Source organism: Podarcis muralis, chromosome 1 (genome assembly GCF_964188315.1).
Source record: "Podarcis muralis chromosome 1, rPodMur119.hap1.1, whole genome shotgun sequence".
Classification (NCBI taxonomy): Eukaryota; Metazoa; Chordata; class Lepidosauria; order Squamata; family Lacertidae; genus Podarcis; species Podarcis muralis.
Genome location: NC_135655.1, coordinates 117,661,762 through 117,674,314, shown reverse-complemented (window position 1 = coordinate 117,674,314; position 12,553 = coordinate 117,661,762). Strand labels below are relative to the sequence as shown.

General features: G+C 45.6%; 2 protein-coding genes across 2 annotated transcripts in view; one reads left to right on the top strand and one right to left on the bottom strand.

Moving 5' to 3' along the window:
* Positions 1-572: 572 nt before the first annotated feature.
* Positions 573-5,682, bottom strand: METTL5 (methyltransferase 5, N6-adenosine). Its single transcript, XM_077923832.1, is given in 6 exon segments — positions 573-608; positions 610-678; positions 680-752; positions 2,629-2,743; positions 4,061-4,181; positions 5,560-5,682. Coding segments are annotated over 5 exon segments (402 nt in total). The 5' UTR covers positions 4,170-4,181; positions 5,560-5,682.
* A 3,705-nt stretch (positions 5,683-9,387) lies between these two features.
* The window catches only part of UBR3 (ubiquitin protein ligase E3 component n-recognin 3), a 93,057-nt gene continuing 89,891 nt past the window's right edge, over positions 9,388-12,553 (top strand). The window contains exon 1 of the mRNA XM_028750120.2: positions 9,388-9,990. Within this exon, the coding sequence (XP_028605953.2) occupies positions 9,527-9,990 (464 nt within the window). The 5' untranslated portion in view covers positions 9,388-9,526. The remainder of the gene's footprint in view (positions 9,991-12,553) is intronic.

Here is a 12,553-nt window from a genome sequence, read left to right as displayed (position 1 = left end):
GTACTTATTTATCTACTTGCACTTTGACGTGCTTTCGAACTGCTAGGTGGGCAGGAGCAGGGACCGAGCAACGGGAGCTCACTCCGTCCCAGGGATTCAAACCGCCGACCTTCTGATCAGCAAATCCTAGGCTCTGTGGTTTAACCCACAGCGCCACCCATGTCCCTTTTAGATGCCCCCTATTAGATGGCTACAATATGCTGGCTAAAGTAGCATATGCTTGGAAATATTAACAAGCAGAACATCACAAGCATCTATCCTAAATCTAGTGCTAAATGTAGAAAGAAAGTGAACACTTTTGAAGAACAGAAGGAATTGGGTTTGCACAACCTGGGAGGAGAGCAAAACAGGATTGGTGAAATCAGTCTTCCAATATATGGAAGATGCATGAGGATAAATCCTTATTAACATGCAGCCTAAAAAAAATGGCACTAGACTTTAGAAATCGCCACCGTTAACACAATCCAAAAGTAAGTACTGAAAGAAATTGCCGAGAAGCGTAATTACAAAACATTTAGTTTGTAAAGCTAGTTGCTTTATCACTGGAAATAAGGGTGCATCATTACCAACCTTTATTGTGCTTCGTTCCAAAGGGAGGATTCATAATGACTGTATCAAAGGTTTTTGGCATTCTGTCGGACAAAGAACACACATTGCACTGGACCAAATCAACGTTCGTCAGCTCAAATTCTTCAGCGTTCTTGCTAAATACTTCCAAGGCATCAGCATCTATGTCAAATCCTATACATAACCTGGAAAAGGGAAAAATGAAAAACAGCAATTACAGTTATGAATATTTCTAGTTACAGGTAGGTTGCTGACCAACTAAGTTTGTTATTGGTATGAGCTTTCGTGTGCTTGCACACTTATCTGAAGTGGTATCTGAAGAAGTGTGCATGCACATGAAAGCTCACACCAAAAACAAACTTAGCTGGTCTGTAAGGCGTACTGTGTACTGTGGGTAAAAGACTCAGCGGTTAGGGCTTGCCAATCGAAAGGTCGGCGGTTCGAATCCCCGTGGCGGGGTGCGCTCCCACTGCTCGGTCCCAGCGCCTGCCAACCTAGCAGTTCGAAAGCACCCCCGGGTGCAAGTAGATAAATAGGGACCGCTTACCAGCGGGAAGGTAAACGGCGTTCCGTGTGCTGCGCTGGCTCGCCAGATGCAGCTTTGTCACGCTGGCCACATGACCCGGAAGTGTCTCTGGACAGCGCTGGCCCCCGGCCTCTTGAGTGAGATGGGCGCACAACCCTAGAGTCTGTCAAGACTGGCCCGTACGGGCAGGGGTACCTTTACCTTTTTAAGGCGCTACTAGAAGGTTTTTTTAAAAAAAATGTTTGAGTTACGAATATGTTGATGTTATTCCAGGTATAGGTAAAAGGTAAAGGTAAAGGACCACTGGACGGTTAAGTCCAGTCAAAGGCGACTATGGGGTTGTGGCGCTCATCTTGCTTTCAGGCCGAGAGCCGGCGTTTGTCCACAGACAGTTTTCTGGGTCATGTGGCCAGCATGACTAAACCACTTCTGGCGCACGGAGAACCATGACAAGTGCCAGAGCACAAGGAAACACCGTTTACCTTCCCACTGCAGCGGTACCTATTTATCTACTTGCACTGGTGTGCTTTCAAACTGCTGGGTTGGCAGGAGCTGGAAGCTCACTCCATGGCGGGGATTCAAACCACCGACCTTCTGATCAGCAAACCCAAGAGGCTCAGTGGTTTAGACCACAGCGCCACCTGCGTCCCTATTCCTGGTATATGTGTACTGTGAAAGAAGGATTGGTCTTACTTTCCCCACTTGACTAAGGGAGGAGCAAAGTGGGAAAACACATGAGCTTTGTGCACAGTCAAGTTAAACAAACCATACTCTGTGGCTCAGTGTGGCGTTTGAAGGCAGCCAGTGTATTTAGGAATACACATTATATTCAAAGCAACAAAGCATGGCTAGACTGCATCCCTACTCAGCAGTGTATCCAATTTATGCCTGCAGTTTTCAAATCAATATGGATACAAGCCATTACTCAGCAGGTCCCAGGTTCAACCCCCAGCATCAATAGGTGGGACTGAAATGTCCCCAGTCTGTAACTCTGCAGAACCACTGCAATTCACTATAAACAATACTGAGCTAGACGGACCAATGGTTTCACTCAGTACAGTGGTACCTCGGTTTAAGAACAGTCTGGTTTAAGAACAATTCGGTTTACAAACTTCGCAAAACTGGAAATAGTGTCTTGGTTTGAGAACTTTACCTTGGTCTAAGAACAGAATCCGGACGATGGAAGGGCACCGGCGGCAGGAGGCCTCATTAGGGAAAACACGCCTTGGTTTAAGAATGGTTTTTGGTTTGAGAGCAGACTTCTGGAACGGATTAAGTTTGTAAACCAAGATACCACTGTATTAGGGATTTCCTAATGCACATGTATAATAGGTCCAGGTCTTTTAGTACAGGTCTAGATCAGGGCGCTAGCCTTTAACGTAAAACCCTTTCTAAAATTTACTAACTGCACTTTTATAGGTTGGTTGGCTTCATCAAGGCTTTCTGGTTACACACTTTTATCATTTTTCAGAAATACATCCAGTATCGGCACCCATTATGAGAAAGCAAGGTACACATTGCTGTAAGGGACCTACCCTGCTCCCAACATGGCACTTCCAACGCTCAACACACCGCAACCGCACCCAAGATCTGCCACAGTCTTGTTCTCAATATCACCGAAAGTATTGTGAATTGTATAAAGCATACATGCTAGATGACAAAAACAAAGAAATACAGGTGACAGGTTCCGGGCAAATACAAAACCATACTGTAAGGCTGGAATGAATTGCAGGCCTCTAATCTATCCCCTTTTCGCCAGCTGAATAGTTTCCTATTAAGTCCAAGCACTCCCAGCCAACCAGCCAACTTAATAATAATAATAATAAATTTTTATTTATACCCCGCCCTCCCCAGCCAAGACCAGGCTCAGGGCGGCTAACAACCAATAATAAAAACAAGTTGATTAAAATACAATTTAAAAGATTAAGATACAATATTAAAACAATTAGGGAGCAATCTCATGATAGGAGGAGAAAGGAAAAAGAAAAAGGGGGAGGGAATCAAATTGGCTCCAAGCCAAAGGCCAGGTGGAACAACTCTGTCTTACAGGCCCTGCGGAAAGAAATCAGATCCCGCAGGGCCCTGGTCTCATGAGGCAGAGCCAGGCCGGAGCCAGTGTTGAAAAGGCCCTGGCTCTGGTTGAGGCTAATCTAACTTCCTTAGGGCCCGGGACCTCTAGGGTGTTGCTATTTATGGACCTTAAGGTCCTCCATGGGGGATACCGGGAGAGGCGGTCTCGTAGGTACAAGCTTCCTAGGCCGTGAAGGGCTTTAAAAGTCAAAACCAGCACCTTAAACCTGACCCTGTACTCCACTGGGAGCCAATGCAGCTGAAAAAGCATTGGGCAAGGCAAGCTAAGAAGACTAAAGTAAATATATCTGCAAGACAGGTTGCAAAAAATCCAAGTGGCTCAAGCCAGTGATTAGCACAGAACAAGTCAAACAAGAACGTGTTTCTGTCCATGATCCCAAAATATGGGAATTATCTTGGCAGCATGTTTTCTTCCACTAAATTGTTTTGAACATGGACTCTTGCTTTTCAGAGGAGTGCAAGAGCATAACAAGACAGTCATAATTCAATATTCACCATCAATTAGCAACTTAAGCTCCAGGGATACAAATTCAGCTCTTGACTTCCTTGACAGCCCCAGGAGAAAAACATGTTTTATCCACAACTTAAAGCTTGTTAATGAGAATTTTTGCTGCCCACATGACTTAAATTTAATGCTAAATACACATGATTGCTACACATCATCCACACCAACAACCAAAGGTTCTAGAATGAGGGTGCTTTCTTGAATTAGTGTTTGCAAAATAGATTTATAGGGTTGCATCCAAGTCACAGTAAATCCATTTAAATCAAGAAATTTAAGTTAGTCATTATTAGCTTAACCCTTTTGTTTTCAATAGGTCTCCTCTAAGTATGCTAGCCATACTGTTAAGAAATAGAAAAAATATTGAGATTTACCTGCAATATGTGGTCTTGTTGGATATTGCTCAAGCAGAAGTTTTGGATTCTCAAAATCATCAACTTGTTGAAGATTGCTCTCTAGTTCTTTAAGTTTTAACTTCTTCATGTTTAGTTTAAGCTTGAAGGGAAATTTATAATCAGATATACATAGGAATTAAACACGAATGTGGTTGTTACATGCATGCACTGGGTTCAAGAGCACAATTCCTGTTTTTCTTAATTTGTTTTTGTCCTCTGCCACTTGTATTTATTAAAGTTTTAGGAAAGAACATAAATAATACAGTGGCAAGTCAACAGATTAAATTTGTAAAAAAAGATAAAGTGTTACCAAGCACGATAAAACAACAACAACAACAACTTTATTAGTTACAACAACAACAACAACTTTATTAGTTACAACAACAACAACAACTTTATTAGTTATACCCTGCCCATCTGACTAGGTTGTCCCTGCCACTCTGGGTGGCTTCCAACATATATTAAAAAAAATTATACAACATCCAGCATTTAAAAGCTTCCCTATGCAGGGTTGCCTTCAGATGCCTTCCAACTTTTCTTTCAATTTCCAACATTTAGAATTTTTCACTTATTCATCCGTTCAGTTTATAAACCACAATATAACAGTCCTCCAGGCACCATACAAGGTACGACGACAATGCTATAAAACAAGCTTACAAATTAAATACAGAAAACACATGACTGTAAAACCAAACAAATCACTCTTTTTTTTGGGGGGGGGGACTGCCAAGAGAAGTAAATGCTGCAGCGCTATGACAGTTGGAATAAAGCAGCAAAATAATGTGAAATGGCGGCACCCCACAAAAACAAAAACAAAACAAAACCCCACCCTACAATAGAGTAAAACTTTTATTTAGGCCAATTTAAAAAGAGCACAAACTCTCAGGCTGTATGCAAATAAGGAGAGAAACAGGCAGGAGAGAAAAAGGTGCCAGGCCTTCAGTATACATGGACCAATATTTTTTAATGTGCTTCAAGAATCGTGAGACATGAGAGATCATTGGGGAATTTCTCAAAATAGGGGAGAGCTCAGAACAGTTGGCATTAGGAATTGTATTACAATTAGGTATTGTTATAATGGGGCTATTATTGGATTGCAATTGAAAATTAATTTAAATTTTTTTAAAAAAAAATCGAGACCCCTTGCACGCTTACTCGGAAGTAAAGCTGCACCTGAATGAAGCCTGAACAGGATAGCAACCGTCCCAAAGGGAAAAGGAGCTTCTCTTCCAGCGTTGTATTCGTGTTCCCGAGGGTTCCCGGGGTTTCTTTTTTTGGAAAATAAAATAAGAATACTAATTATATCATTCATATGCTGCCCATCTGACTGGGTTGCTCCCAACCAAATATTAAAAACACAATGAAACTTCAAGCATTTAAAAAAAACTCCTTGAAAAATCTTCAGATGCCTTCTAAAGGTCAAATAGTTGTTCACAAGAATAAGCACCCGAAGTGTCTTCCAGGAAGATGCCTTTTACCTTCTCCGCTGCAGCTTCCACGCCACGAAAGATCACATTTCCGCTTTGTGCGGTTTCTTAAGGGATCCCCTGTACACAAAAGAAACAGCAGCCCCCTCGCTTTAGTTCCTCTTGCTGCTGCTGCAGCGAAAACCCGGAGCAGGAATCCGGCGGCTGCCCTGGAAGCGCGAGAAACGGGATGGAAACTGTCACTTTCGATGCACAAGCATAGCTGTCCACTTTCAGATTTGAAAATAAAGGATCAGCAGCCTAGAAAATAAGGGATCAGCAGCCTCCCCTGTCCTGGGGACAGTCTACGGGATAGCTGACAATCCGGGATAGCAGCCGGAAGCAGCGGGAAACGGCGCTGGAATAAGGGGATTTCCCGCAAAAAAAGGGAAGGTTGACAGCTATGTGCACAAGTCAGGGTTGGATTGCCATATATATTTCGAAAAGTAAAGAACCCAGGACAACGCGAAAGTTGTGGGGCTTTTTAAAAATTATTTTAGGAAGACACCCCCCCCCCGAAAAAACACTCTGCAATTTTTCTTTTGGAAATAGTTTTATTTGATTTTACAAATGAAAAATTAGTTACGATGCCTAATTTGTTGTTGTTGTTTAGTCGTTTAGTCGTGTCCGACTCTTCGTGACCCCATGGACCAGAGCACGCCAGGCACTCCTGTCTTCCAATGCCTCCCACAGTTTGGTCAAACTCATGCTGGTAACCTCGAAAACACTATCCAACCATCTCGTCCTCTGTTGTCCCCTTCTCCTTGTGCCCTCCATCTTTCCCAACATCAGGGTCTTTTCCAGGGAGTCTTCTCTTCTCATGAGGTGGCCAAAGTACTGGAGCCTCCGCTTCACGATCTGTCCTTCCAGTGAGCACACAGGGCTGATTTCCTTAAGAATGGATGCGTTTGATCTTCTTGCAGTCCATGGGACTCTCAAGAGTCTTCTCCAGCACCATAATTCAAAAGCATCAATTCTTCGGCGATCAGCCTTCTTTATGGCTAATACATAGCCATAAAATGAGAATTCTCTGAATCTCGCAACTTCCCCCCACCCCCTCCATCGGTCCTATTGTCAGCATTTCCAACTGCATATTATTTCATAGTCTGTGTTTGGTATCTATCCATATTGTCCATGATATTTGTTATTACAAGTGAAGTTAAAATCCTGCTAATGTTTTCATCTGCTTTCGATCAACTTGCCTAATAATAATAATAATAATTTATTATTTATACCCCGCCCATCTGGCTGGGTTTCCCCAGCCACTCTGGGCAGCTTCCAACCAAATATTAAAAACAATAGTGTCAGACATTAAAAACTTCCCTAAACAGGGCAGACTTCAGTTGTCTTTTAAACATCCGCTGCGAGGGCGATCCAGGACAAAGCACCACCTTTTGGAAATTCAAACTGGACGTCAATTCCGCCTTTGAAATCCAGTTCATGTGCGGGAAAATCCGGACGTATGGTGGTCCTACACCAGGGAGAAGTGGTTGGGGGAGTGAGATTGATTCAGCACAGTTGGTTTCCCTTCTGCCTAAAAGCCCCATTGGATCAGAGAGGTAGATCCGCCTGGTTCTGCGCAGATTTTTAAGCGATTCCAAACCCGCTTAAAATCCCAGGATTCAAACGTGCTAACTTCAGTACAGATGGCAGCTTTTAACTATTGCAGTGGCGTAGCGTGGGGGGTGCAGGGGGGGCGGCCGCACCAGACGCAAATCCACGGATTAGGGGGCGCAAATCCACGGGTTAGGGGGCGCAAATCCACGGGTTAGGGGGCGCAAATTACTTGCCTTGCCCCGGGTGCTGACAACCCACGCTACGCGACTGAACTATTGCATTTCATATAAGCCGCTTATGTAAGATGTTCCGTGTTAAGTTGTGGGTGAACATGTCAGACGACACAGCAATTCTTCAAACAGCTCTTGTTTATTCACAGGCCAGAACAGAACTGAACTGAAGGGTTCAGCCAGCCTGCTTATATAGAGCTCCACTACAATGCAACTGTAACAACTTTCTGTAACTATCCAATCACTGAACGTCACTTTCAATCCCTTATTTGCATATGTGGACCTGAGTGAAAACTATCTATAGTATCCCCCTGCTGGCCCAGGCTGAAAACTTCAGTACATAACATTACAAATCAATATCCGTTGTTGTGGGGCCCCTAAAAGGCATGGGACCCATAGGCTGGTGCCTACTCAATGGGGATAGCCAGGATTTTTATTGAGCGGGGGACAGAACCTCAGATTTGATTTTTACTAATTTTGGGGAGGGGGCAGCAGGCCTTTCTGCCCATGGCCTATTCTACCTTTCTGGTAATCTAGCACTGCTTCCAAACCTAGTGGGTGCCTGAAGTGAAGGGCTATCGGTCAAAAAACGTCATAAACTTTCCTCATGTGTGGCTCGAATGCCCTTCATGTGCATGCCACCCACACGATTGTTCTCCAGGGGTGCCCAAAACTTTTTTCAAAGAGGGGCTGAAATGACTGGCAGAATCCATGACCAAGGAAAGGAGGCGGTGGAAGAAGACTGGAAGAAGTACGAAGATTATCTTAAGAATTGTTATAAAATTAATGAGTGTTAAAATGTCAAGGGTATTGAAAATAATAGAATTACAGCTGTAAATGATTAGGTAAGAGAAGAAGGACTAAAAGAAAGTGAATAATTTGTTAACAGAGGGGTTGCTGAAAATTTTAAAACAGGGATGCAGAAAAGGGAGGCATGGGGAAGTCGGTGAAATAAGGTTTAAGAAAAAGAGTTTATGAAACTATACGTGTTATATGTTTTTGTTTGTCTGTGTATTGTGAATTGTATTGTGGTTATTTTATGTCGGAAAATTAATAAAAATTTATATAAAAAAACTTTTTTCAAAGAGGGCCAGATTTGATGAAGCGAACATGCATGAAGGCCAATCATAGTTGTTGAGGACTGAAGTTGTTGAGCTTTTTTTTACGATTTTACCCCAAAGTTGTTGAGCTCTCTTTAGAATTGAAGTTCTTGAAATAAAATAAACTGCCACAGGGGCCGAATTAGGCCCTCAAAACGGACCTTGGACACACTTGCCTTAAAACCAACGTTTCCTAAGCTTGGGTCTCCCGCTGTGTTTGAACTACAACTCCCATCTTCCCTAGGTAGCAAGACCAGTGGTCAGGAATGATGGGAATTGTAGTCCCCCCAAAAAACAGATGTGGTAACCCAAGTTTGGGGAGCAGTACTTGGGGGTTGTTGCTTTTATTTTGATTATATATTTTATGGCTTTATATCTTGATTTTGTTCTGTGAACCGCCCTGAGACCTCTGGGCATAGGGCGGTATATAATAATAATAATAATAATAATAATAATAATAATAATAATACCCAGAGGAGCCAACTTGAATAAAATATTGAGGGGTGGGGCAGATAAACCTTACCTCACATGACCCATCACCTGATGCGGTGCACAGTGCCCATTAACTTTGGCCTCAAAAGTTTTATGGAAAGTGGGGTGTCCCTTCGGCCCCTAGGAGTTGGCTCCTTATGCCTCTAGCTAAAGAGTTGGGTCGGGCCTCCGTAACGCGCGTCTCGCTTCTGAGTGGACACGCGAAAAAGGACCTTTTGGCCGAAAGGTGTGTCGTGTGAACGCCGCGAGCGCTTTGCGTTTCACGCGTGTTAGTAGGGGCAACAACCCGCCCTGTACAGACGTACATATATAAACACGCAGGTTCCTCCGAGGCTGAACACCGGAGGGGGCGGGTGTGTGTACAGTAACATCAGGGCGGGGAGGCGCCGCCAGCAGCCAGCCGCGGCAGAAGGAGGCGGCGGCGGCGGGCCGAGGCGAGGAGGCGGCCTGAGGCGGGCGGGCAGGGCGCCGGCTTTCCCGGCTATCGCGAGAGGCGGCGAAGGGAGGGGAAAGCGGAGCCGAGAGGGCCGCGAGCGAAGGAGCCCGGCGGCCGGAGCTGCGTCGCGGTTGCTGAGGGGGGAGAAGGCCGCCGCCGCCGTCATGGCGGGCGCCGCCGGGGGCTCGAGCGCCCAGGAGAAGCGGGCCACGGCGTCGCGCCTTAAAGCGGCCCTCAGCCTGAGCGCGGACGAGAGCGAGGCCGCGGCGAGCGAGCTGCGGGCGCTGCTGGAGACGGTGCTGAGCCCGCCGAGCGGCGGCGCCGGAGGAGGCGGCGAGTCGGTGTCGGAGGCGCTGGCGTGGTGCCGCTGCCTGCTGGCGGGCGGCGAGCCGTGGGACAGCTTCGTGCAGGCGGTGCGGGCCTACGACCCGGCCACGCTGTGCGGCCTGGTGTGGACCGCCAACTTCGTGGCCTACCGGTGCCGGACCTGCGGCATCTCGCCCTGCATGAGCCTCTGCGCCGAGTGCTTCCACCAAGGCGAGCACGCCGGACACGACTACAACATGTTCCGCAGCCAGGCCGGCGGAGCCTGCGACTGCGGCGACGGCAACGTCATGCGGGAGGCCGGGTGAGTGCGCCGGGGGGGGGGGGGGACGGACGACGATCTGGCTGGCTGGGTTGGGGGTGGTGAGGGGAGACACTTGTCTAGGGCTGAGGGTGGGGGGAAGGCCAAGGGAAGGCCTCCCGGGCGGGTGTCTGCGAGGGGGTGGCAATCCCCCACCCCTCCATAAAATACCCGAGGGGGCACCCCCAAAGTGGATGGGCACTGCCCTTCAAATGGTGCGTGTGCGCCACGTCATGCGATCGGTTATGTGAGGTGGGTCTTTACCTGGAAAAACACAGACACAATATTTTATTCAAGTTGGCACCCCTGGCATCTGGGAGAAGAGCGAGAGACCCTCCCTCCCTTTCACGGTCAATAATGGTGAAAATAATAGGACCAGGGAGGACCGGTTGAGTGTGTGCAAAAACCTGACCTAATCCATCCTATTAAGTAACCCGGAGCAAGCATGTTTCTGCGCTCATGGGCTCTGTTTTGACTCCACAGACGGACAACAACAACACAATTATTATTATTGTTATTGTTGTTATTAGCTATATGCCGCTCATCGGACTGGGTTGGCCCAAGCTCTCTGGACAGCTCCCGACAAAAAATAGTAAAAACCCGACAGGACGTCAAACACTAAAAACTTCCTGAAGAGGGCTGCCTTCAGGTGTCTTTTAAAAACCACATAGCTGTTTATCTGTTTGACATCTGCTGGGAGGGCGTTCCACAGGGCATATGTGCCATGTAATCCTAGGCGTGTCTGCTCAGAAGCAAAGCCGCACTGAACTAAATGGGACTCGTGTACTCTGTAAAGTGCTGCACACATTGATTGAATAATAATAATAATAATTTTATTTATACCCTGCTCATTATTCTAGCACATATTAAAACGTAATAAAACGTCAGACATTAAAAACTTCCCGATACCAATAATAATAGATGCAGAATTGCAGCCTGTTTGTGGATAAGTTTATGTGGTGAAGTGGGCTTTATGGAAACCTTGGTCCAGCAGAGGTTTTTTCATTGGGGCAAAGGTGGCCGTGCACCACCAACCTCAGTTTGGCCTTAGGCAGTCTCCACTTGCCCTCCTTCAGCCTTGCATCCAGTCCAGGAGGTGGCACTGATCGTTGGCTTCCTTCTCTGGAGCCTCCCCGTTATATAACTTGGTAGGATTGGGGCAAAACTAGAATTAATTTGTTCTGTGTGTCATTTGTTGTTGCTCCACCCACGGTTGACCTTTGTGCCTTCTGTCCTTAATGTGCACCAACTTCTACTGCTTGTGTTGCAATGTGAAAGGCTTTAAGATGTCACAGCACTCTTTATTTGTTTGCTACCTCTGTGCGGTTTGTCATGTGGGTTGAAATTCTCGCTTCATCCAGAAGTATGCGTTCCAAGGGGAGAAAATAACATTCATCAGGCGTATATTATGCAAATCTTGACAGGTGAATCTTGCTGGTATGTAATCTATGGATGACGGTCTTGTAAATGCATCCTTGATGCGTGTTACAAGTTAATGGTTTGCGCATGCTTATGTGAAAACATTGAGAGTGAAACCAGTACTAAAGACTAAAAAGTGGAGCATTGTAACAGTAAACATTTCTGTAGCACTTTCAAATGGTCTAAATGTGTGACATGATCCAGTTATCTGACAGAGAGGTGAGTTTCAAACCAGGGATTTTCTGAGTATTTGATGGTATGTGAAATGAGAGAAATGTATGTACAGTGGTACCTCGGGTTAAGTACTTAATTCGTTCTGGAGGTCCGTTCTTCAGCTGAAACTGTTCTTAACCTGGAGCACCACTTTAGCTAATAGGGCCTCCTGCTGCCGCCGCGCCGCTGGAGCACAATTTCTGTTGTCATCCTGAAGCAAAGTTCTTAACCTGAAGCACTATTTCTGGGTTAGTGGAGTCTGTAACCTGAAGCGTATGTAACCCGAGGTACCACTGTATTGGAGAAGACAGATGGATGCATGCCCATGGAATGAACACACATGATCATACATTTCATCACGTTGATCAAGAATGCCAGCAAACTTATGATCTTGTGTTTTTACAGACACATTCCATCCATGTGGTTTTATGCACAAAAGCATGATAAGGAGTAACTAACCCAGAAATCAGTCTTCAGATTTTGCTCCAAACCATTCCATATGTACAATACAATTCTTCTATTGGTTGGTTGTGTTGGTCTGTATGTGCCTGGGTGGATTTTATAGACCATGTAGGTACTGAGTGATGCTGCAAGGTTTGGTGTACAGTCTTACACCTAGGATCCCTCCCCTTGGCTGTTGTACAGTCTCCATGTTGCACAACCCAGTGCTTCTTACTCCTGTTCTTGTGTGGCATAAAGTAGAAATATTGTGTACATTAACATACTTAAAAGGAGTGAAAAGATTGTAGAATTTGGGTCCCCAATTGTGGGGGCAGGGGAAGATAGACACACAGGTAAGGATGCAGAAATAATTTGTGGGGAAGAGTGATGCTTAGAACACTGTCAGCCTGTTCAAGTGTTAGCCTGTCCCAGGATACAATTTGTGTGCGCTCCCCCTCTTTCCCATCATTACAGGTAGAAGGTAACTGTGGAA